The sequence below is a fragment of the Grus americana genome, chromosome 5 (genome assembly GCF_028858705.1).
Source record: "Grus americana isolate bGruAme1 chromosome 5, bGruAme1.mat, whole genome shotgun sequence".
NCBI classification, from domain to species: domain Eukaryota; kingdom Metazoa; phylum Chordata; class Aves; order Gruiformes; family Gruidae; genus Grus; species Grus americana.
Genome location: NC_072856.1, coordinates 20,373,608 through 20,397,636, shown reverse-complemented (window position 1 = coordinate 20,397,636; position 24,029 = coordinate 20,373,608). Strand labels below are relative to the sequence as shown.

Here is a 24,029-nt window from a genome sequence, read left to right as displayed (position 1 = left end):
AGGTGAAGGTCTCAGCCTAATAGTTGGAGCAGATGTCCAGGCAATACCAGCAAGCAGGAAGCACCTTTCTATACATATATATTTAAGCTTAGAAAACTTAAGAAAATAGATCTGTAAATGACCACACTCCACAATAACACACAGTAGCAGCTGATGGAGGGGAAAAGCAATGTGTCAGCTCTGGGACTGGCCTGTGAAGCTGTCCTTGGGGTGTTGGGGGAAGCAGGGGAGGAAAGATCCCCACCATTGGCATCCCACCATGATGTTCCTGAGGGGCTGCTTGTTTGTGTGGCCCCCGATGCCTGCTGGTCCCCCCACGGGCTGGTGCCTGTCCTGGGGCACACAGGGAGCAGGGTGGGTGAGGGTCAGTCCAGCTGCATGTCGCAGTGCTCGATGAGCTCAAAGAGGCTGAAGGAGTCGGAGAGCTGGAGGCTGACAGTGCCACTGTCGAGGGAGGAGGCTCCTTCCCGCAGCACCTGCTCGTACCAGTACTCGCAGAACTTAGGCACCAGCTGCAGCAGCAAACCGTCAGGGTTAGGGGTAGCTACCTGATGTGGCTGCAATGCCCTGCACGGCCCTGTCCTCCTGGAGCAGAGGAAGGAGGTGTGTGGGGCACCCTATATCTCCCCCAGTCATTGAGGGTCCCCATCCCTGGGCAGCTGCCTTGCCCCCCTGCCCCCCTTTTCCCCTACTCCCCACAGGTTCCCCTCACTGGGCACCCAGCACCCCCCCAGTCTCCAAGCCCTTGAGGGTCCTGCTCCTTGGGCACCCAGCCCCCCATATCTCTGAGGGTCCCCCTCCCCTGTTACTCAGTTCCCTCATCTCTCCCAGCCCCCAAGTTATCCTCTCCTTGGGTACCAAGACCCCCCCCCCCCCATCTCCCCTAGACCCTGAAGGTCCCTCTCCTTAAGGACCCAGACCCCCATTTCCCCTGGACCCCAAGGGTCTCTCCCTCCCTGGGCAGCAGTGGGGCAGTGGTGGGTGTTGGCTCCTGCACCTTGACCAGGATGAGCTTGGACTCCTTGGGCTTGGAGCTGGAGAAGGACTGCCCAAAGCAGAGGTAGATGGTGAAGTCAGGGGACCGCTGCCTTTGGCCATTGCGGAAGTCCCTCAGCTCTGGCAAGGGGAGACACGGCTCAGTTTTGGAGTGAGCCTGGGGGCATGCAGAGGAGCTGGGAGGGTTTGGATGCTTGTGACATCCTGGAGCTGTCTCCCACGAGCCCCAAAACCAGGACTGGGGAACATGCATAGACAGAGACACAGATACATGAAGCCCTTGCCCACCTGTGCAAAACTCATTGAAGTCAAAGATGGGGGTTTCCTGGTCCCGGCAGAGCAGGTTGGGCGGAGGGTCCCTGATGCCCTCGAGCTGCTGGGACAGGGCCCAGAAGACCTTACACTTCTTCAGGCGGGTGGCAAACAGCTTGAGGGCACGTTGCTCCAGCTGCAGCCCTGCGCTGCTCAGTAGCTCCTCAGTGAAACGCCGCTGCTTGCCATCGGCCAGCTCGGCAGGGCTGGGGAAGCGCACCAGGTGCCCGGGGCGCAAGGCCACTGCCGGGTCGGAGGGCTGGTACGCCAGCAGGCACAGGCTGCCCCCCACCTCCTCCTGGTGGAAGAGCCTCCCGCGGTAGTAGATGCTGACGTCCAGGATGGGGACAATGCCATCTGCACAGGGCAGTGATCAGCAGCTGCATCCCCCAAACCCAAATGCTCCCCCTCCGAGCATTAATAACTAATAATAATTATATCTATTATTAATAATAAATATTATTATTTATCACTATTAATAATTGATAACCCTCACCTGTGTTATCCTCCTGCAGCGGTGGCGGTGGCGCAGGGCTGGCAGCAGGGATGAAGAGCATTGCCTCCCCTGGGGACAGCACGGGGCCCGTCACCTCCGACGGGTGGCACGGCAGTGGCATAGCCCCTGTGGCAGGAGACAGGCCGTGTCAGCATCACAATTCGGAGTGCAGCGGGGTAGGTGGTTGCTTTAGCACAGGGTGCACGTGGCGGCAGCACCCTGGCCTCTTTCCACCCCGTTACGGTGTTCCCACACCCAGGGCTGGATCCTGCCCACAGCACCCACCTTGGTCCTCCAGCACCATGGTGTCCGGGGGCCTGTAGGCACCCAAGGAGGGCTGCTCTACTGTGGACACCCATTGCTGAAATGCTGGCGGGGGGAGGCAGTTGTTTTGGCTGGGGTCCGGGTGAGGCTGGAGCAGGGTGTCCTGGTGGGGGGCGTCCCCTGCAGAGCAATCACCGGTGAGAAGGGGTTGGGGTCACCCCACCCATGGTGTTACCACCCTGCGCCCCATGAGCGGGGCCAGTCTCACCTGGAGGCACCCAGGATGGGGTCAAGGGGTCAGCGTCGCGGGGGGAGATGTTGCACTGCTGCAGCACCCACTGCAGCTCCTCTAGGTCCTCCAGCATCGGGGGCCGTGTGGGGTTGGTGCTGCCTGAGGTGCGGGGGGTACAGCAGGTGGGAGATCTCACAACCCCAAAGCCAGCCCCGGCTGAGCCTACTGGGGTGCCCCCCCCCAAAAAAAACTGGGGGACTAGTGCCTACCTTGGGGGTTGATTTCTGGGGCCACGTCTTGGGGGTTGAGCTCCAGCTGCTAAGGGAAGCGGGATGGGGTCTTACTGCTGTGGATGGGGGGGGTGCCCAGCTGCCCCCTGCCCCATGTTTCAGCTGGGTGTTGAGCTCCAGCTCAGGAGCACCCCCTCCAAGGACATGGGGGTGCAAAGCCTGAGCAACAGCAGTGGAGACCCCCCCCCCCCCCATGCCCACCCTGTTACCTGTGGCTGCTGGTGCAACGGCTGCTGGTCCACTGCATGGTCAGGGCTGCCGAAATCTCTCTCCTTGCCATGGCAGAGGGCAGCTGGAAGGCGAGCAGTATGAGTGGGGCACCCTGAGATCGCCTGCCCCACCCCGAACACAGCCCCCCCATGGGGCCAGACTCACCTGGGGCGATGGCAAAGACCTTGTGCGGGTCGTCACCACACTTGGAGTGGTCCTCCAGCAGCTCAAACATGCGGGTGCTCCTTAGGGCACAGCGGAAGTTGGTCTTCCACTTGGCTGGGTCCTCAGGGCACCCCTCATACCGCCCACTCGCCTTTGCCCAGGCCTGGGGGTGCAGGGGTGGGTGAGCATGGGGACCCTGGCTCCATGATTATGGAGGTTTCAGGGATGCCTGGTCTCACCCCCGCTCCCCAATTCCCATATCCCACGCACCTTGAAGACCTCGAGGCTGCTGCTGGTGATCCCTCATCCCACCTACCTTGAAGACCTCAAGCTCACCCCTGGTCAACCCCGTCCCACCCACCTTGAAGACCTCCAGGTCACTGCTGGTGACATCCTTCCTGGAGTTGTGCTTCCAGGGTATGCGGAAGGCTTTGCGGGCCGGGTCGGTCCAGCACAGCCCCCGGTAGCTCCCGCTGTTGACGGCGCTCAGCAGCCAGGGCCCGAACCGCAGCTTCTGGGCCTCCCTGCGGGCGCAGGGCCGTTAACGGGGGGGGGGGGGGGGGGGGGGGGGCGGGAAGGGGCCGGGGCCACCCGGGGACGGCGACTCGGCTAAGGCCGGGGGGGGGTGGTGGTGGTGGGGTGGGGGTGGTGCTGGGGAGCTGCTTACCCTTCGCTCTGCAGCGCTGCCATGGTGCCGCGGCGTCCCCCGTCCTGCAGGACCCTGCCGGGTGGGTGGGTGACCTCGGCTCGGGGCGCGGCCGCCTCCCGCCCGGCCCTTTTATCCGCCCCCGCGCCCGGTTTCCTGGAAACCACGTGACCCTTCCGAAACTGAAAGTGTCGCCGGCAGCCACCCCCGCCGCGGGAGGGGGGGGGTGTGGGGGTGGGGGGGGTGGTGGTGGTGGTGCTGGTGGTGCTGTCACACACACCCCGCCGGGTCCCAGTGATGAGCCCGGGGGATGCTCCGGCCCCAGCCGGGTCCACCCCCTCGGGGGATGCTGGCTGCAGAGCCCTGCACACCCCCCCCCCTTCCCAAATTAAAAATAATTTAAAAAAAAAAAAAAAAAAAATCCAGATTTAAACCTTGTCCTGCACCGGCGTGGGACACAGACCTTGGTGGACAACGGGCAGGATCAGGCCCCGAGCTGGGGCCGGGGGGGGGCGGGGGGGCAGAACTCCCATGACCCTGCACTGGGGTTGCTGCCCACGGCCTGTTGTGCCCCCAAAAGTGCTCGTGCAGGACGGCCGCACCCTGAAATTAAACAACGCAGGTTTGCAAAGAGCGAAGGGCAGGCGGGCAGCAGGAACACCCCAAAATGCTTGGGTTCAGCCCACAAGCAGCTGCACCCACTGCCACGGGGGCTTTCTGGGGTGCACCAGCAGCACAGTCCAGGCATGCAGGGCTCCGCCTCAGGGCTGGAAACTCCCATGCCTTTTTATTTATTATATTTATTTTAATCCTTCTTCTTTCAGGCCGCCTTGGTTTCCACACTAAGGGCACGCTATTAAATAAAGATAAAAGCAAAACCCAGGAGGGTGTTGGGCACTGGCCACGCTACCCACACCCGGGAGCTGGTTTTCCTGGTGCTCCCTTTTCCCATAAAGCACTCCCACAGGCCTGATGCTGCTCCCAGCATCTCAGGTTGAACATCCGCAGATGTGGGTGTCAAAGCACCTGGCCATGGCAAGAGAGGCACCAGAAGCTGCTGGCATGCGGTTTCTGTGCTCTGCAGCTTCCTCGGTGGGATCTGGGGATGGCTCGGGATGCTAAACGGGCATCATGAGCACCTCTGGTGCTGCTGTCTGGTGTGGCGGCAACACGGATTTATGCAAAAAAAGAAGGGGAAAAAAGGAGAAAAATCCCTGGGGTCGTGCATCAGCCCTGCACGCGTGTTTCAGGGCCAGCACCACCCTTGCAAAGGGATGAATCCTGTGGGGGTCCTCGCCAGCCATGCCAGGCCCAAAAGTTGGGGGCAGCAGGCAGAGGTGGGAGCAGGGTCCCAGTGGCCAGGGCACGGCAACAGCACATTCCCCCACCCCAGAAAGGGGAAGCGGTGCCCAGCTGGGGCTACAGCTGGTTTCCAGTAACACGGGGCCCAGGCATAGCCGCTGGTGTAATAGGAAATGGTCACCCCGTGCCCTGGACCACTGCAGTGCAGGTTATATACTTTTTTGCATTAATTAGAGGAAAATTAGCAAATAACCATGATAGCAGGCAGGTCACCTGCAGCCCAAGCGGTCACCCTCATTGCTCTTCCTTGAGCCCATTTGATCCCCGTGGGAAGCAGTAAAACAAACCAAAAAACCCCAGAGATTTGCAGGAGTTTTACGAATTTATTACCCAAGGACTAGAGTGGTGGTTATCATGGCTGAAGTGTGGGATTTAGGTCTCTTTTTCTCCTACGCTTCCTGCTTTCAAGGAAATTTCCCTTTCTTTCCAGGAACTTTTCCCTACTGCTTACTAGGAACTCCTGCATGGTTTTCCAGGATATTGCCCTTTGTTTTTCAGGAAGTCCCCCTATCACTTTCCAGGAAATTTCTCTGTTGCTTTGCAGGATACTTCCTTCCCACTATTTTCCAGGAAATTCCTGGGAAACTTCCTTGTTGCTTTCTAGAGTCCTCCATTGCTTTAGAGGAATTTTCTCTCTGCTGAGAGGACTTCTATCGCTTTCTAGGAAATTTCCCTATGACTATTGGTCCTTGGGAAGCAAGAAATTATTTCCCAAGAAATCTCAGTCTTCCTGTCCAGGAAATTTCCCTTTCAATTTCCAGCAATTCCTCTGTTGCTTTCTGGGAAATTTCCCCTTTAGGAAATATCACTGTTACTTTCTTAAGAAATGTCACTTTTGCTTTTCAGGAATTTCCCTGGTATTTGAGGAAATTTCCTCCTTGCTTTCCTCCTTTGCTGTCTAGGCTATCTCCCTATGGCCTTCTAGGAAGTTCTGCCATCGCTTTCTATGAATTTCCAGAATATTTTCCCAGTTGCAAGGAATTTCCCTGAGTGGTCTTGAGGAAATTCCTATATTGTCTTGCAGTAGATTTCCTCTTCATTTTCCAGGATATTTTACTGTACCTTTCTAGGATGGTTTCCCTTTGCTTTTCAGGAATTCCCCTATTGGTTTCCAAGAAATTTCCCTTTTGCTTTGTAGGAATTTCCCCCCACAACTTTAGGAAATTTTCTCATTGTGTTCTAGGAAATTCCACCAGCCAGAACTGACCCCCCTGTCTGAACCCATGACAAGCATATAATTAAGGACAGTAAAACCACAAACCCCAAATGAACCAGAGCCACAAAAGCCTTGGTCAGGGCAGGAGCAAGGGCCAGGGCTGACACAGGACAGCATATGACTGAAAAGGGCCCAGGATGGGTGGAGGACCCTGTGTCAGAGGAACCAGGTAGAATGCACAAGGAGTTGACCCCATGGTGGCTGTTGTCCCTTGCCTTGGAGAAAAGCGGCACACGCAGGGAGTGGAGCAGAGGTATGTTTCTCTAAGTGTATTTATTTACTTTTATTCCTCAATACTGCAATTAATGCTTAGTGGTTTCTGTTAATCAGTGATTAATTAGGTTGATAAGAGTTTAAAATAGGAACATTCTTTTTTTTTTGGCCAATGGCACCCTCTGCAGGGCCACGGTGACCCCTTCTGCCAGCTCCCCATGTCCTCCTGACTCAGGGACATGTCCAAGCAGCTAAAAATCAGCCCCACTCAGGTCACCAGCTCCAATGTGGTGGAAGAAGTGCTGGAGATTTCAGCAAGTTAGTTTTACAAAGAGGTTTTTAAAAGCATGCAAGATGACAAGGAGAGCTTTCTCTGAACCTCAGCCCTTCACTGCACCAGATTTTCCTCCAAATGTAACCCCACAGAACAAACCTGCACCAGCCCCCTGCAACTGCAAGTCACCCAGCTTCAGGGAGCAATCCTTGCAGGCAGAAGGGCAAGCAGAAACCCCATTACTTTTAGCAGCAAGGTTTCTTTTAGGGACCCTCCTTGTAAATCAAAGCAGCAAGGAACAGGGCATCTTATTAAAAAAAAAAAAAAAAAAAAAAAATCTTTCTTTTTTAATCCACCCAAGAGAAATCCAGAGCAAGAGCAGCATCACGGCACTACACACAGCACAGACATCTATCATCGTCTTTGCAGATTCCCTCCCAGATATTAAGAAAGAAAATTATTCACATATGCAAAGTGACAAGTAACAAATCAGCCACGGAACAATTTTTTTGAGGACAAAAAGGATGCATGCATCAAGGAAGAAGGCCCTCAACATACAGGTTTTGCAAAAACCTAACCCAAGAATGTTGAGACAGAGATGGCTTTCTTTTAAACATTAAAAACTGATTTTTTAAAAAAATAATTTAAATATACATTTGAAACACAAACACCAACCAAGCACCTGGAGAACAAAGCAAAAAGAAGGAATGAAAAGTGAATTTGACCAGTTTAATTTAAACACCAAAGTCGAGTGGACTGCACCAAATGGAATAAATAATGGAAGAGATCACACTGGGTTGGTAGATCTCACACTTAAGATCATTTAAACTAGAATTAATTACACAGCCCAAGAGAGTACTGCATGAGGAAGTTCTCTGACAAGTGAGGTTAGCTGGGGCAGTGTCCCTTTGACAGAGCAGGTTGTAGGTGTGGATTTGCCCCCTGCCACCAAACAACGATCACCACACCAGAAGCAAGACAGATGACGAGTTTTTGTGATCCAGAGGACTTGGCCCTGTAATGGTGTACAGGCAAACAGCTCCTCACTCAAAGCGCGGGAACCCTCCACCTCTCCGACACCAGCTGGCTCCAAACTTGCCCAAGTCAAACATCAAAGCACAACCAGACCTTGTGTTTTCACCTTGCAAGGTGAGCACACAGGCATGGCATTTCTAGCACAGCTCCCCAAAGTTGGGCACCACAGAAGTGGAGCAAGCTCCTCCTTTCATGCACCTGGGGCCAGGCTGGAAAAAAAAAATAAATCAGCTAATCTACACCTGCGGTCACTGCTTTATCACCCTGGGTGTGGGCAGGCTGAAGGAATGTAAGTGGTTTCTTGTTTGTTTTTCCCTCCCCACAAGCCCTGCATTAAAAAAGAAACAAAAAAAAACCCCAACAATCAAAAAAAACTTGATCCCAAGTTCCTTTCCCTCCCCTGCCTGTAGCCAAGCAGTGAAGCACCTTTGGACATTGATGTGAACATACATGTTCCCTACAGAGCAGACATCTAATCTCTGCACGTCACCTGGATGTGCCTGTGACACCTAGTTAGGAGGGACATCCCTTTGCTTTTTAAAAAAATAATTAGAAAATCAATAGTAACAATCCCCTTTCCCTTCCTCTCATCTCCAAGAAGTTCATCTAAGTCCAACTCGTTTTCAAGAAAGGGAGAAGGGAGGGGTGAAGGTTTCCAGGCCAAGGAACTTGCCAGATCCAGCATCTTCCCTGCTGTGCCTCCGATGGCAGTGAGAGAAGCCCCCTTTATGCGGTGCCTGCTCTTGGCCCAGGGCCAGCGGAGCCAAGGAGGGGCTGAGGGGACACAGCTGCCCTTCTAGCTCCTCCTCAGATAGGTGGCAACTCCAAGAACAAATAGGGGGACTGGGGTGGACGAGGGTTCAGGTTCTTTCTTTCCCATCCCTCTTCCTCCCCAAGGCTAGGAGGAGACTTCTGGGTTTGCAAGCCCAGTCTGTGCTTACCAGTGTCCTTAAGAATGACAATTTAAAAACAAAAAAAAAAGGAAAGGAGAAAAAAAAAGGAAAAGAGATATGCATAATTAGATACTGTCTGTGGAAGGAGTGGGAGGGGGCAGGTTCCAGACTGAGACAGAAAAGGGACTCTCTCCCTCCCCACGTTTGCTCATCTGGAGACCACATCCCCTCGTCGTCCCTGCGCGAACCCTTTGTGCTGTTGCTCTGACATCAATCGACACGGATGACAAACACAGGGATTAATTCAGCGCTGCAGAGGGCAGGAGGGCACACGCACGTGCACCAGAGCTAGGCCCGGTGCTTAGGGAGCATGTCCAGCAGGAACTCCGCGATGCCAATGAAGTAGACGACTTGTGCGATGCCGAAGAGAGGAGCAATGACCAGGGCTCGGCAGTAGGCCCCTTTCAGGAAGGCCATGGGCCCTTCCTTCTGCCAGATCTTCCTGGGGAGAAATGGTACAGACAGGTAAGTGTCCATCCACCCCTCCACCATGCCAGGAGAGCCTCTGGCCATGCCCTGGCTTTTTGCCTCCCTCCAGAGACTAAACCCAGGCAAGCGCTGTCACCTGGCACTGTCTCCACAGCAGATCACCCACCATCCCCCATGCGCTCTGTGAATAGCCATGCAGGAACATGCCCCATCCGTACGTCTGGCCAGGACCAGGAGCGTCTGTCTGCCTGGGTCTGGATGTACAGCTAAGACAACCTGGTGCTTGCATTAAGAGTACCCCCTGTTGAAAAGTTGGGGCCAACTCCACCCTCAGGATGGGACACAGCCAGATGGCAAGAGACTCTGGCTACAGCAGCAATATGGAAGCAGAGCACTCGTGTTTTAAAACTCCCTTCCATGTTTTGAAGCAGACAGACCACAGTGTAGCAAAGGGTCAGAGGAGAGCATGGCTGGGGACAGCCCGCTCAGCACTCCTGCAGCTGCTGTTCACAGTGATCCCGGGAGGGATACAAGACTTAATGCTGTAGGACTTTCAGACAACAGGGCCTTGGGAGAGACAACCACAGTATTGTCCCCCTCTGCAGAAATAAAATCTCAGTGTTATGACTGTTAGGGTTTGGACAGAAGCATTTAAACATAAACGCTATACTTACCCTGCTCAAAATATATATACCTATATATATGAATGGTATATTCATAGACATAGATAAATAAAAGTACAGTTTCAGAGGGAACCCGAAACAGAGAGGCTGTGGGTTGGGTCTAGAAGTGGCACTGACTGTCTGGCAGCAGCAGATGCCATACATCTGATGTGGTGTCCTGCTTCACGAGGAGTCTTACTTGGTGCAGTCCAGGATTCCTGAGTAGGTGTCCTCGTTCACTCCTCTCTGCAAGGACTGCAGCCGTGTTTTGATCACTGGGGAGAAAGAGAGACAGTGGTGAACACTGGGAAGGTAGCTCACTCTTCAGCAGGCAAGAGCCACCCTGAGAGTAATGTCTTTGAAACAGTCAAAATGAGATCACCAAAACCACAGACCATTTTCATATATTTATCAGGAAAACAAGGGAAAAAACAATCCCATTCCTTTACAAACAGATGAAAGAAAACCACAGCCATCCAAAAACCAACCCCCTCCTCTCACTGTGACCAAGGTTTCCAAGGCTGACTTAAGCTTTAAATGCTTCTAAATTCAGATATCTTTCTGCAAAGCGGGAACTGATTTTCAAATGCTCAGCTCCTTCTGGAAGAACTATCTAAAAGACATGATGCTGCTCTTACATTTCTTCACACCTTGGAGCATGTGCAATGCTGGGGAGAGAGGAGTTACTTTCTGGTGTTTGTCACAGCAGAGAAACCAAAGTGGTATTCAGCAGATGCTGTGGAGCAGGAGAAAAGGCCCTGAGGTTCCCCCAGCTGTCCATGACCATATGCATGTAAATGTCTGCATACTAGCACTCCACATGGAAACGTGCCTTTTCAGGGGCATGTTCACAGCCATTCTTCGAAGAATGACTGAAGTGAATGACACACTCTTCCTGACTTACCTCATGAGTACTGCAAACCTCTGTATAAGCTGTGGCCAAAGGTATAGCTCAGCTGAAGGAAACATCTGAGCTGGAGGCAGCTCAGACAGCAGAGCTCCCCTCCTGTATCTCCCTGTGTGCTCATGCTGCGAAGAGGCTGGCACCTAGGCCACTTGTGGTCCTCTGACTCCCGTCACGTGGCACCAGGCCACCAGCCAAGGCTACTCAGCACTCACCATCACAAGGATTGACAGCCACCGCAGCCGTACTGCCAGCCACACATCCGGAGAGGAAGGACACGTAGAACGGAGCCTTGACATTGGGGTCTTTCTGGCCCAGCTTGTTCAGGTTTGCAAACAGGGGGAAGTAAACAATGGAGAATGGGACATCCCTGCAGTGGGGAGGGAGGAAGGGGAAGAAAGGAGAAAAAGGATAAGCAAAGTCAGGGCAGGACACCAACAAACTGAGCATCAAAAAAAGGGCTCCAAGCATCACGTGTTGGCAGCACAGCCACGAGTGCAACACAGACATCCCAACTCTGTGATTGCAATGCCAACAGAAGCTGACACTCTGCAGTGATAAAACTGACTGCACAAAGGACAACAGTCCCACAGCAGGCATGCAGCCCTGCAAAGTCAATGGCCTCCCTGATTTTTCAACACTCAAACCAAAGACCCCAGCACACTCAGAGGTCAATTGTTTTGTCCCTTTTTGTTAGTTACAAGAGGTTTGCATCCTGCCACCCATCCCCCTGAGCATTGCTCTAGCTCTGCCTTTGTTAAAGCTACAGGAGAGTCACTCTGTGAAAGCCTAGGTAAAGTGTCAGAGCAGGCAGCAGTTCTTGCATCCAACATGCTCTATGGGCCAGAACCCATTTCACACTCTGGAGACTCAGGCTGACAGTTTTGCTTTGCTAACTCACAAGGACTTCTCTACAGCGTTACAATATGGACCATGGGGGAGAGAAAAACCTTCCACAGAAAGCGGCAGAATTAAATCTTCCAGGAACAAAAAGGCAGCCTCCCTCACTTCCCTGACCTTCCCTTCTTTAATGTGCAAAACCTGTGCATGGAAACCTAACCAAATCAACCCCACACCCCCTGAAGCCAACACTCCCTTTGCAGGCTCATCCCCTGGATGGCTGGTGCTTTAGATGGGAACATAGGTGCCCTGTGCTCGTGCCCGTGCCATCCTACCTTAGCAGCGTGGCTCCCAGGCCCTTGTAGAGTCCTGCAATGCCTTTGCTCCGCAGCAGCTCCCTTGTTATCTGTGTTGCTGTTGTGCGTGTTTCCACCGCTGGCTCTGCCGCCCCCGCCGCAGAGGAAGAGGAGAGTTGGGCCTGCGCTGCCATCAGCTTCTTCTGTGCCGCTGGGGAGGAGCAGAGAGCACACTGGTCTGCAAGATGCTCAACAGCAGTCTCTTGCTGCCCAGTGCCATGGGACTAAGAGGAAGAGACAGATCTCCAGGTGCACTAAAACATGCAGACTAAGGCCAGCCAGGTGCCCTGCAAGCTTTTGCTCCCAGTCTGCCCCTCTCCCTCAGCCTGAGGCAACCCAACCTGCCCTAGTCTCAGAGCTGGCTGCTGCCACACCACAACGCTGTCCACTGCATTCTCCTACCGACTGGTTTTACTTAAGCAGGAGCAGCCTGTCACACACAACCTCCATGGTGTGAAGAAAAGGAGCTGCATGAGCAGGTAGATGACAGTACCCGCTTCCAGCTATGTTCCAAGCCCCTAGTAGGACAAACTAAAGACATTTATGAATGAGAGAGGTTCAACAGTTCTGTTCTTTGCTTCCTTCCCTTGACAGCAATCATTAACCTGGAGAGATTGTCAGCCATATTCATAAATGCAACCTGGTTTCTCCCAACCTTTTCAAACTGATGCATTTCTACTCTTTAGCCAGAAGATGGAGAGCACATCAACCTGTAGGCTGCCACTGGCACACCACAGGTCTCTTACACAGAGAGAACAGGCTGTTCACAGCAGCGAAAACCTCTTCTGAACCCTCAAACCATTGCTTAATTCCTTCAAACATTTTAAAATAATACACACAAAGAGATAAGTTCTGCATTAAAAGCAGCAAAGAGAGGAAAGAGAAAGTAAATCTGTGATTATTCAGGAATGCCACATCAAAGAAGAGATTAAAGGACAAATTGGCCCATTTTCCAGGCAAGGCCACAAACGTGGTATCAACAGCATCATGCAGGGCTCCTGGGGAATGAGGCCATACCCCAGGCTGACCTCTGGAAAAGATTAAGGCGATAGCAAACAGCTCTTTCCCCCAGAGTCTCCTTGCCAGACTCTGGTCTCTGTTCTCACCAGAAATGCCCCACAGTGTTTCAGCCAAGAGGCTCACACTCCCTCCTGCCTCTGCCTGCCAGCTCCTGCCCACCACCCTGAAAGCCTGTCCCCAAACCTCTTCCAAATCCACTGTGCCAGGAGAATTTATTTACTATTTCAGCAGAGACAACTGCTGCTTTTGTCAGGAGTAAAAAAGGAGAGAGTAAGAGGGGAGACAAGTCATTTGGAGAGGACACATCCCCTTGGGAAGCTGTTAGGGAGGTGCTACAGGGGAGTAGAAGAGAGAAAATAGACATCAGAAAACATGGAGATGGAGGAAGCACCACAGGAAAAGCACTGGAGGACGCTAATCCCTTCTTGGGTGTACGGTAACTAACAAGTTTTAATCACTCACAAGCTGACCACCCAGTCATCTCTCTTGTCTCTCCATCCACCAGCAGCATTTGCTATTTCACTTGCCAAGCCTATTGCTTTGAGCAAAACATATCATCACCTTTTGTAACTGCAAGGGCCTCTGCAGAGCCAGGTGAGCAAATGGTGGGGGGAAATGAGCAGGGAAGAGGAGGAGAAACTTCTGCTATAGCCCGAGATACCTCCGACTTGGGAGAGCAGGGGGAAGGAAAAGGGTTTTTTCCGCTTATCCCCTCCCCTCTGCCTTGACAGCCCAGTCCCAGCCCTTTCCCCCTTGCCTGCTCAGTGCACAGGGAAGAGAAGCCCACGTACCAATTCGCCCTGCATCCTGCAGCTGGATTTTGAGCATCTCCATTGGAGTGGTGACAATCACCTGGCAGGTACCTGCGCCGCAGCCTGCCAGCATCTCCCTCAGCAGTGTCAGCTTTTTCCTGCTCAAAGGAAAGAGAGAAAGAGTCAGTCAGAGGAAGTGGCCTGGAGTAACACTGGGGAAGCTGGGTGCAGGGGCTCGGGGCACACCTCTGACCCTGGGGGTTACAGGAGAGGTGGCCTGGGGAACGGGGGAACCTGCTAGACTTGTCAGTTCAGCATAGCTCAGACTTGATATCTCTGCTGGCATCACTTGATCTGGAGGAAAAGACCCATTTTGGTCCCAGAAACAGAACATGCAGAAAAAAACACAAGACCAGCCAGACCAGCCCCAGATGGGAGCATACAACCCTCTCAATCTCCAGAAGGAGAGCTGCAGCTCCCTTCCAGCCCGGCATTGCCCTCAGTCAGGGCACAGCCTTCAGAAAGGGTATTGTTTCAGAGGGCAGCAGAGGACCTGAGCAGCTTTCCTTCTGCCAGCCTAGTCCTTTAAACACCATCAACATCCTCACAAACAGAGACCACAGGGCAAGAAGCAAGGGGGGAAAATATTTGAGTTGCTGCTTTGGAGTTCTCCAATAAAAGCAAAATAGCTAGACAGTGAACATGAGAGTCAGGGAGGCAGTTTCCCTGTGGTTAGGAGCTTCTTCACCTTACCAGCCTTTCCAAACCTGAAAAAGTAGCCTTTGCACTAAACTGGTCCTGCCTGAGGGACAAGGGATGGGATGGACCCCCAGCACTGTAGCTTTGTGCATCCTCTGCACCAGAGCAGAGATTATCAGTGACACGTTCTTGCAAAACAAAATGCAGCATTTCATAGCTCCCGCCATCCCAAAGCCACGAAACAGCCCAGCTAAGACTAAAAAGAGGAACTCAGGATGCAAATGCTCAGAAAGCCTCAGTTTTCAGAAACTGATGAGTTTTCACCCTATAAAAAAATCTCACCCCTTGGAACCAGAAAACACTGACTTGATTAAAAAAGAGCCTCTGATCTGCTCTTTTCTATAAGGGAAGGAAGGAAAAAAAAAAAAAAAAAGCAAGCATATCTAAATCACACAGCCAGAGGGAAACAGACAGTCAGTCTCCTCTTTTTTCTGTTGTAAATGCAAGTACTATTTTTATTCCCCCCTCAGCCCTGCTCCTGCAGCAATACCTCATCTCTCGAGGTGAGTCCCCACGCTATGGCAAAAGCAGTCCCACAACGATATCCCCTATTCCCTTGCAAAACCAAGCCACGCTCCCTTACTGAGGGTTTCATATGTATGCACACAGAGCACAGCTGTGGCACTGCAGGTCAGCAAAGTTTCAATGCCAACCCTATAGGAAAGGGAGGGGAAATGCACCATAATCCTTCTGGCCCACCATGTCAGCCAGGCTGATTTCTCCACCTCTCATTTTCTCCAGGGAGGATATCAGAGCAGCAGATTAAAGGCACAGAGCCACAACAGAGATTACCAGCAACTAAATATAGAGCTCTCCTGTGAGGCTGAAGGGAAAAATATTTCATGGTCTCCCCTTTCCAAATTCCCCTGTAGATGAGAAGCTGCAAAGAACAATCCCTCCTGCAGTTACCTACATGGGCACTGAAGCACGTGCAGCAAGCTTTCCTGGATGTATGCAGGTATCAGGGTGTGCAAACCCAGAGGTCCCCCCTGGCACTGATCCCTGGAGGTGGCCAACTTGTGCCTCTTGGGTGGCCTGAAGCACAGCACCAGTCTCTGCGCAGCTCGATACAGTCAGCAGCAAGGCTGCACAACCCCTAGCCCAGCCGTGGGAGGAAGCAAAGCAGCTGGCTGCCAGTCCCCCTCTACAGCACAGCAGAACATCTCCCACTTTAGCAAGAGCCCCGGAGCATCCTTGGAGTACATGTCTCCTGGCTTTCACCTATGGCAACCGCTTTGATACCCAGTTCAAAAGATCAGGAAAATTTGCCCTGCATGTTCATCTGTGGACCATTATCCCAGCCAACAAAAGTCAGCCTGGCTTGATTGAACTCCATGGAGCTATGCCAGTGTAACCCAGTGAAGGATTCATGCATGCAGGTGTATTTTAGAGATGTCAAACAGGTACATCAAACGCATGCAGAATGAGGGCCTTCAGCTTTTGGTTTGCATATCCTGGGAACTGGGGGGGGGAGTCCAAGAGAAAAATAGCCTAAGATAAGCGTATCTTTTGTCAGGAGGTTTAAAATTTACCATACAGAGATCAAACTCCTTTGTAAAACCTCAGCAGTCTGCACATAAAAGGAGTGTGAAAATGGTTCACCTCTAGATGACAAAGGATTTTAAATATTTAAGGCACCACAGACCTTATCCTCAATGGTTTAAAAACTCACATTTCTCAACTAACTTCAAAAGCTGCAACACCAGCAAGGATGTGGTCCTAGAAATACAGAAACCATCTTTTATTGCAGCAAGAGTGTGTTAAACACAACATATACACAATAGCCCCAAATTCTGCACTGGCAGAAATCAGTCATTCCACTGTTTTAACTGACATGCAATTAATTAGTGACAAATCAACAATGTCAAATGGGCAGAGGAGAAGATTCATGCTCGATCTAAATTAGAGTTTCAAACTAGAGATGAAAAACAAGAAAGTAAAAAAAGTAGGAACTAGAGGTTTATGGAGGGCTTTTCAAGAGCAACACATCAATCCAAAGTTAGAATCTCTGAAAGCATTGGTAGGTATATTGATTCACGTGGGAGCACAATAGGATTTTTTTCGAGTTTCTAAAAAAATCTCAACCATGTAGGAGTTGACTGTGCTTGGGCAGGGACCAAAACCAGCCATTCTGGAATAAGGATGACAAGATTTCCAAGGACAAGAAATCTTTGACCTAAGGAAATATCCATACAAAGCCATACATTTCTATTTGCTACCCAAGAGGCTACTGTCCCCAGCTTGGACATCACCTTCCTCACTAATAAAATAATCTCTGCCTCTGCTCTGTCAACCCAACAGATTGTAGAAACTCCCTGAGAGTTTCACACCAGCGAGAGTCAGCTGCTTTCAAACAATTTAAACAGTGGGTCTTTGATATGGATTATGGGACCAACACACAGGAGTTGCCCTTCAAAGGGAGGGCAACCCCTCTGTCACAGCCACATGTGGACGTGTACACAAACTGCCAGTCAGTCCCTTTAACCCAACCCCTGATCTCCCAAGAGGGAACAACAGGCTATTGCAACCACACTTCAGAAAAGCTGGAGCTATGATGCTGGGGAATGTAAAAGCAAGAAAGTTCCCATTACAAGCTCCTTCTCACTTCTAGTGCCAGCTCAAAAATGCCTCAGACAAGCAAAACAAAGCACTGATGTGGGAAAGATCCACCTCAAAGTAATGCCACCAGCATTGCTCTGGCAGATGTTACTCCAGGTATGTACTCTGGCTGCAGGAGCTCTGTGTCGCGTGTTTGGACTAAATGAAGAGGAAGGCAACCCTGTGCCTGCACCCATTACATCAGGTTTGCCCTGGCAGGAGATCCTAAGTGTTTTGTTCCAATATGAATGTCTATGGAAGTGAACAATGGACAGGGCAACATGACTGGGCATGCTGAACACAGACACAACCTGAGTTTTGTCCCAAGACATGTGCCTGGAATGGAGACAAGGGCAATGCTCCTCTCATGGGTGTATTATGTGATAAAACAGCCCATCTCTAGCTCCCTGTAGATTAACGGTTGAAAATACATTTACTTTCTGGCTGACCTTTGATGTCTACAACTTCAATCCACTGCAATTCCCTGAGCCTCTGTGTGCTAAATAAAAGAGAACACCCCCCCACCCAAATAGCTATCCCTGAATAGGCACGGTGAGATTATCAGCTCTTAACTGGCTCTTTCTCCAGGGGAAGGGCTAGATTCCCCTACCTACAAGTCCCGGTGGGTTGGATGAGGGTTATCTGCGTCTGGATGTCTGGACATCCAGTGGATAACTACAGGAGAGGCTGCCTTGGCCCACAAGGGTTCCTGCCCAGACTAAGACCAAAGCACAGTGCGTGCAAGGTGACACATCAGCTCAAGCACCAGGACTAGCAGCAGCATCCCTCCTTGCTGAACCAAGAGCCTCACTGTACAGCCTGTCTATGAGCATTTTGCAGCTCAAGGATCAACCAGGCCACACAATGGCTAGTTAAACAGATGCCACAGAAGAGATGGTCAGAGTATTTTAGGAGAGCCTGAAAGAGGAACAGATGAAGGAAGGAGCCCTGGGGAGGCGTATCAGCTAGGATGGCAATGGAGAACAAGCTCCAATCTCCCCATCTGCATGGGAGAGAAGGAAGAGTGCCTTGATTGACTCAGGATTATAGCTGGCTATTTCTCCTCTCTGAGCAAATCTACAAGGCAGGGGGAAGCAGAAAGGAAGAAAATTTGCTGGCATCAGCAAAGACAATTAATGCAATCGTGCTGGTCTTCCTAGGAATCTGAGCTGCTAAGTCAGCAGATTGCCAGCCTTTGCTCGAGAACAGCAAACAAAATGAAGGTCAAGATTAAAGAGGACAGGGAATAACACACCTTGGAGAAGAGCAGCAGGAAACTCATTCAAGGATGCTGGAGAGTTTTTATGAGCAAGAAATCACTTTTATAAGAAGCCATGAGATACTTTTAACCACAGCCAGGGCAGAGCATTTAACCAAGAACATGAAAAATGAACAACAAAACCTGGCAAACACACACCAAACACTACGGCTGTCTGGTATTCAACACTTTGGAGATAAACATGAAACCTTCTAGGACACTTTAAAGAGACTGGTTTTTAGGAAGCATTTAAGACCCAAATTCAAAGAGGACACAAAAGGTAGGCAATACTTACATATATCAAAGAGGTCTCACACACCAAGCACCCAAAAATCAACAATGTACTTTAAAGGCATGCTGGTGTGTCACCAATTAAATCACTTTCTTAGCTTCATACCCAAGTGCTTCATGCTCAAGTGCTTCACTTAACCCTAGTGACTCCTCACATCCTCTTCTCTGGATAATGAAGCTGCTGCTGTTTTAACAGCAGCTGTGAGATTATGGGGGTCTCAACACATTCAGCTTCAGAAATCCAGACAGAAAAAAAAATCCCATCTGTTTCCAGCAGTCTGAAGGTTGGGAGTCTCCCATCTCTCTTGCATCCTGCCTTCCCCATCCATGTGGTTCAGCCAGCACAGAGTGCCACAGGAGCAAGGACTGGCCCGAACACTCTTCTGTGGGTCACCTCTTCTACTTCTTCTCCTGGGAACTGCAGAGGCCCTCAGCCAAAATCATCACAGGACAATGTTTGACCCTTATTGCCTTTCTCCATCAGGGTCATGGGGTGCCCTTCAGGTTTTTCAGTATCTTGGTTTTCCTCCTTTCCTCCATGGCATAGCAAGAGGGTTACCAGCACTCACACAACTCACCCAGGCCTCCCTTGTTCCCCAATATCTGTTGGAGGGACCACACAGCAGGGCACAAGCAATCCAGGAAGTTCCTGGAATGTGTTGATGATAACTTCCTTCCCCAAGTGATAAAGGAGCCAACAAGGAGAGGTGCCATGCTGCACCTTGTTCTCACCAACAAGGAAGGGTTGGTGGGGAACATAAAGCTCAAGGGTAGCCTCGGCTGCAGTGACCACAAAATGGTGGAATTCAAGATCCTTAGGGTAGCAAGGAGGGTGCACAGCAAGCTCACTGGACTTCAGGAGAGCAGACTTTGGCCTCTTCAGGGATCTCCTTGGTAGAATACCATGGGACAAAGCCCTGGAGGGAAGAGGGGCCCAAGACAGCTGTTTAGTTTTCAAGGATCACCTCCAAGCTCAGGAGCAATACATCCCAACAAGGATGAAGTCAGGCAAAAACACCAGGAGGTCTGTGTGGATGAACAAGGAGCTCCTGGGCAAAGTCAAACAAAAAAAGGAAGCCTACAGAGGGTGGAAGCAAGGGCAGGTAGCCTGGGAGGAATACAGAGAAATTGTCTGAGCAGCCAGGGAGCAGGTTAGGAAAGTTAAAGCCCCGACAGAATTAAATCTGGCCAGGGACATCAAGTGCAACAAGAAAAGTTTCTATAGGTACGTCAGCAATAAAAGGAAGACTAGGGAAAATGTGGACCCACTCCAGAATGGAATGGGAGACCTGGTTACCCAGGATATGGAGAAGGCTGAGGTACTCAATGACTTTTTTTGCCTCAGTCTTCACCAGCAAGTGCTCTAGCCACACCACCCAAGTTGCAAAAGGCAAAGGCAGGACTGGGAGAATGGAGAACTACCCACCGTAGAAGATCAGGTTTGAGACTGTCTAAGGAACCTGAAGGTGCACAAGTCCATGGAACCTGACGAAATGCATCTGCGGGTCCTGAGAGAACTGGCAGATGAAGTTGCTAAGACATTATCCATCATATCTGACAAATCGTGGCAGTCCAGTGAAGTTCCCACTGATGAGAAAAGGGAAACATAACCCCCATTTTTAAATAGGGAAAAAAGGAAGACCCAGGGAACTACAGGCCGGTCAGTCTCACCTCTGTGCCTGACAAGATCATGGAGCAGATCCTCCTGGAAACTATGCTAAAGCACATGGAAAACAGGAAAATAAGGAGGTGATTGGTGACAGCCAACATGACTTCACTAAGGGCAAATCATGCCTGACAAATTTGGTGGCTTTCTACTTTGGTGGCCGCCTTCTTTGGTGGGGTTACAACGTTAGCAGATAAGGGAAGAGCAACTGATGTCATCTCCCTGGAATTGTGCAAAGCATTTGACACTGTCCCGCACGACATTCTTGTCCCTAAACTGGAGACACATGGACTTGATGGATGGACCACTCAGTGAATAAGGAATTGGCTGGATAGTTGCACTCAAAGAGTTGCGGTCAACGGCTCGATGTCCAAATGGAGACCAGTGATGAGTGGTGTTCCTCAGGGGTCCGTATTGGGACCGGCGCTGTTTAACATCTTTGTCGGCAACATGGACAGTGGGATCGAGTGCACCCTCAGCAAGTTTGCTGATGATACCAAACTGTGTGGTGCAGTCAACACACTGGAGGGAAGGGATGCCATCCAGAGGGACCTTGACAGGCTGGAGAGGTGGGCCCATGCAAACCTCATGAAGTTCAACAAGGTCAAGTGCAAGGTCCTGCACACGGGTCGGTACAATCCCAAGCACAACTACAGGCTGGGCAGAGAATGGATTGAGAGCAGCCCTGAGGAGGAGGACTTGGAGGTGTTGATGGACAAGAAGCTCAACATGACCCAGCAATGTGCACTTGCAGCCCAGAAAGCCAACTGTATCCTCGGCTGCATCAAAAGAGGCATGACCAGCAGGCCAAGGGAGGTGATTCTGCCCCTCTACTCTGCTCTTGTGAGACCCCACCTGGAGTACTGCATCCAGCTCTGGGGCCCCCAGTACAAGACAGACATGGACCTGATGGAGTGAGTCCAGAGGAGGGCCACGAAGCTGATCAGAGGCCTGGAATACCTCTCCTATGAAGACAAACTGAGAGTTGGGATTGTTCAGCCTGGAGAAGAGAAGGCTCTGGGGAGGTCTTATATAGTAGCCTTCTAGTAGCTCAAGGGGGCCTACAGGAAAGCTGGAGAGGGACTGTTTACAAGGGCTTGTAGTGATAGGACAGTTTTAAACTGAAAGAGGGTAGATTTAGATTAGATATTAGGAAGAAACTCTTTACTGTGAGGGTGGTGAGGCACTGGAACAGGTTGCCCAGAGAAGTTGTGGAGGCCCTATCTCTGGAAGCATTCAAGGCCAGGCTAGACGGGGCTTTGAGCAACCCATGGCAGGGAGGTTGGAATCAGGTGATCTTTAAAGGTCCCTTCCAACCCAAACCATTTTATGATTCTATAAGTGACCAGGACAGCTTGGGAGGACCAACAGAGTTTTGTTTCCTCATGGAACAAGAAGCTGTAGCAGTAGGCTGTCATAATGGTGTTGACATCAAAGTAGAAAGAGGCAAAGAAGCAGAAATCAAGTCCCCTAGCCTGTGAGCACACATCCTTCCTGCACCATAAGGAGGGGGAAAGCATTGTACGGGCAGGAGTGCCCTGGTGAGCTAGTACAAGGGTGGAGAGGGCTGCAGGAACAGACATCTCCAGACTCAGAGAGATGGGTGCACCAAAAAGGGCACGAGGTCCCACATGAGGTCCTGCTGCCCCACTACTCTACCTCCAGCAGCATCCAAGAGCATGTCCAGGGAAAAGAGTCTAGCACAAACCTTCAGTGATACATCCCCAAAATACTCTTCCAGCAATTTGCAGCCAGGAGCTTCTTACGCCACAGATGTGGTTTTCAGTCTGGCCTGTCAAAAACAGGCTTTATGCCACTTTTTTTCCTAGCAGTTTAAAAGCAAGTTCATTTCAACACTAAGTTTTTTAAAGGATTAAAAAAAAAAATCATTGCACAGTAAAAGTTGTTATGTAACTTGAGGCTATTTTGGGTCATGCTGGATTTGCCACAATCTCTCTGGTCCACAAATGTTTCTTCCACTTGCACATGGAGGACACAGTCAGCATATGTTAATCAGCAAATATTGATTGAACATGCACATTTTATCAACTAGGATCTCCAATTCATGCAACACATTTCAAGCAAGACAAGTGCTAGAAACTTAGCAGCAAAGGCATTCAATGTCAAACAGGTCTAGAAGACTTTTGCAGCTCTGAGTCAGAAAAGCACCAGAGCATCCTTTGGGATGCTGGCCTAAGAGCACAGCATACTATGAATGTATAGCAGATAGTCTGGCTTGTGCAAAAAGGACTTTGGTGGAGCTGAACTAAGATCTTGGTGGCTCACCACGAAAAAACCAGCCCCCAGCCTTACACTGAGCCTAACTGCCACAGCTACACTTCACACCATATAACACTTTGACTGTTGCAATTACATATCCAGAAATTAAACCACATTGACATGCCAGGCAGCTTGAATCTTCACCTTTCTAAACCCAGGCTATTTTGTTGTTCATACCTAGGCGTTGAGTGGAGTTGTGAAACAGGTGGCCCAGCCTTGAGATGCTTAGCAGGAATGTGCCCTGTTTTGCCCTCCTGGGCAGGAGAGGCATTTGGATTCCAGCACTGCTAATCCTGCCCTGTCTCACAAAGAAGAGGGGACAGAAGTATCTCAAGGGAGAAACCTGCAGACTGCAAACAGCTTAGAAAGAGGGAGCAAGAGCAAGGCAAACCCTTGGGGGACGCACAGCTTTGTGACTCAATGAAATGGCCCCTTGCCATCACTCCTATTGGCCACATGTGCTACAGATGGGAAAAGATCCTGTTAACTGCCAAAGGCAAGGTAGCATGCAATGACTGCAGCATGGCCAGGCACAACCCCTCTGGCAGGTTATGTACTCCATCCCCAGGCCTGGGATTTCCCTAGCTTTGAGGAAAAGGATCCCACAATAAGCAGGTGCTCTGCAGTTTCTAAGGGCCCTTATCCTCACTGGTAATCTCATGGACTTTGCCATCACCCCCTGCTCCACATGCCCTAAGCAAGGTCACAGCATGCACCAGACCTTCCAGCTAGATCCCAGGTTCATAGCCTATACCAGCCACAGCCAACCTGCAAAGCATTGTCTTTCCCATAATATCTTGGAGTGACATGTCTAGTTAGAAACGCCTTAAACCATCTATCATAGCAGTATCAAGGCTCTGCCTCTCTGACCAGCTCACTCTGGCTATCCTCACAAGCAGAGCTGACGAGACTTCATTTACCCAAGCCCCCCATGGTGGCTGAATGAGATGAGTGACCCTGACTCCACATGCTGCCTAGCTCTTGTCATCTAACTGTGGCCCATCCTTTCTCTTCTCCAAAGGCGTTAAAAATGCTTCATGTCGAGACACAAAGGCTCCCCACTACCTGAGTGGTAACACACTCCTGCTCCAGGTCACTGTAGTGCCAGTCCCATCAGTGCATATGTTTTAGGAGAACAGGGTGTCTTACTCTTTGTAAAACTCTCTAGCTCCTTCATTCTGACTCAAGCACAGCATATCATCCACTGATCCTGTGTGGATCAGCCAGGAACCCAGAAGTCAAACTGGAAAAGATCTGGGTGAAGATCTCAGCTGCTTGTGGAAACAGCTGCATCCCACTTACCCAAACACCTGCTCAAAGTCTGCCTCAGCACTAAGAGATGTGTACACATACATTTGTCCTGTGAGGAAGTCATGGTGCAGGACATCTACCGACAGATATGTCATCTTTTAATGGCTGAAACATCAGAGCAGTGATTGCTCTCACAGAACACCAAATATGTTGCAACAGTGGTCTGATTTCTTCCATAGGCCACTCTCTCAGGGGTGGTACAAGACATGGCAGCTTGGCACTCTTTTGTCTCCCCTGTA

The 24,029-nt window shown here is 50.9% G+C and overlaps 2 protein-coding genes across 9 annotated transcripts in view; both read right to left on the bottom strand.

The window, feature by feature from the left end:
* Positions 1-62: 62 nt before the first annotated feature.
* IRF7 (interferon regulatory factor 7) lies at positions 63-3,762 on the bottom strand. Of its 4 annotated transcripts, none has more exons than XM_054826220.1 (11): positions 3,633-3,762; positions 3,327-3,489; positions 2,966-3,128; positions 2,800-2,882; positions 2,570-2,618; positions 2,337-2,459; positions 2,090-2,248; positions 1,805-1,930; positions 1,285-1,665; positions 998-1,116; positions 63-512 (listed from the first exon to the last, which is right to left on the bottom strand). In XM_054826220.1, the coding sequence occupies exons 1-11, from the start codon at positions 3,653-3,655 to the stop codon at positions 366-368; spliced, it is 1,536 nt and encodes a 511-aa protein (XP_054682195.1). In that variant the 5' UTR covers positions 3,656-3,762; the 3' UTR covers positions 63-365. The 4 variants fall into 4 exon arrangements, with proteins under 4 accessions (XP_054682195.1, XP_054682196.1, XP_054682197.1 ...); XM_054826221.1 differs by having other exon boundaries at positions 2,570-2,615; XM_054826222.1 differs by lacking the exon at positions 3,633-3,762 and having other exon boundaries at positions 2,966-3,045; positions 3,327-3,484.
* Positions 3,763-7,391: 3,629 nt separating this feature from the next.
* Positions 7,392-24,029, bottom strand: part of SLC25A22 (solute carrier family 25 member 22) — a 52,822-nt gene continuing 36,184 nt past the window's right edge. For all 5 annotated transcript variants that reach the window (XM_054827807.1, XM_054827812.1, XM_054827808.1 and 2 more), the window contains exons 6-10: positions 13,667-13,785; positions 11,835-12,006; positions 10,875-11,029; positions 9,955-10,030; positions 7,392-9,106 (exon numbers count right to left, since the gene is read on the bottom strand). In XM_054827807.1, coding sequence (XP_054683782.1) covers positions 8,953-9,106; positions 9,955-10,030; positions 10,875-11,029; positions 11,835-12,006; positions 13,667-13,785 — 676 coding nt within the window. In that variant the 3' untranslated portion in view covers positions 7,392-8,952. The remainder of the gene's footprint in view (positions 9,107-9,954; positions 10,031-10,874; positions 11,030-11,834; positions 12,007-13,666; positions 13,786-24,029) is intronic.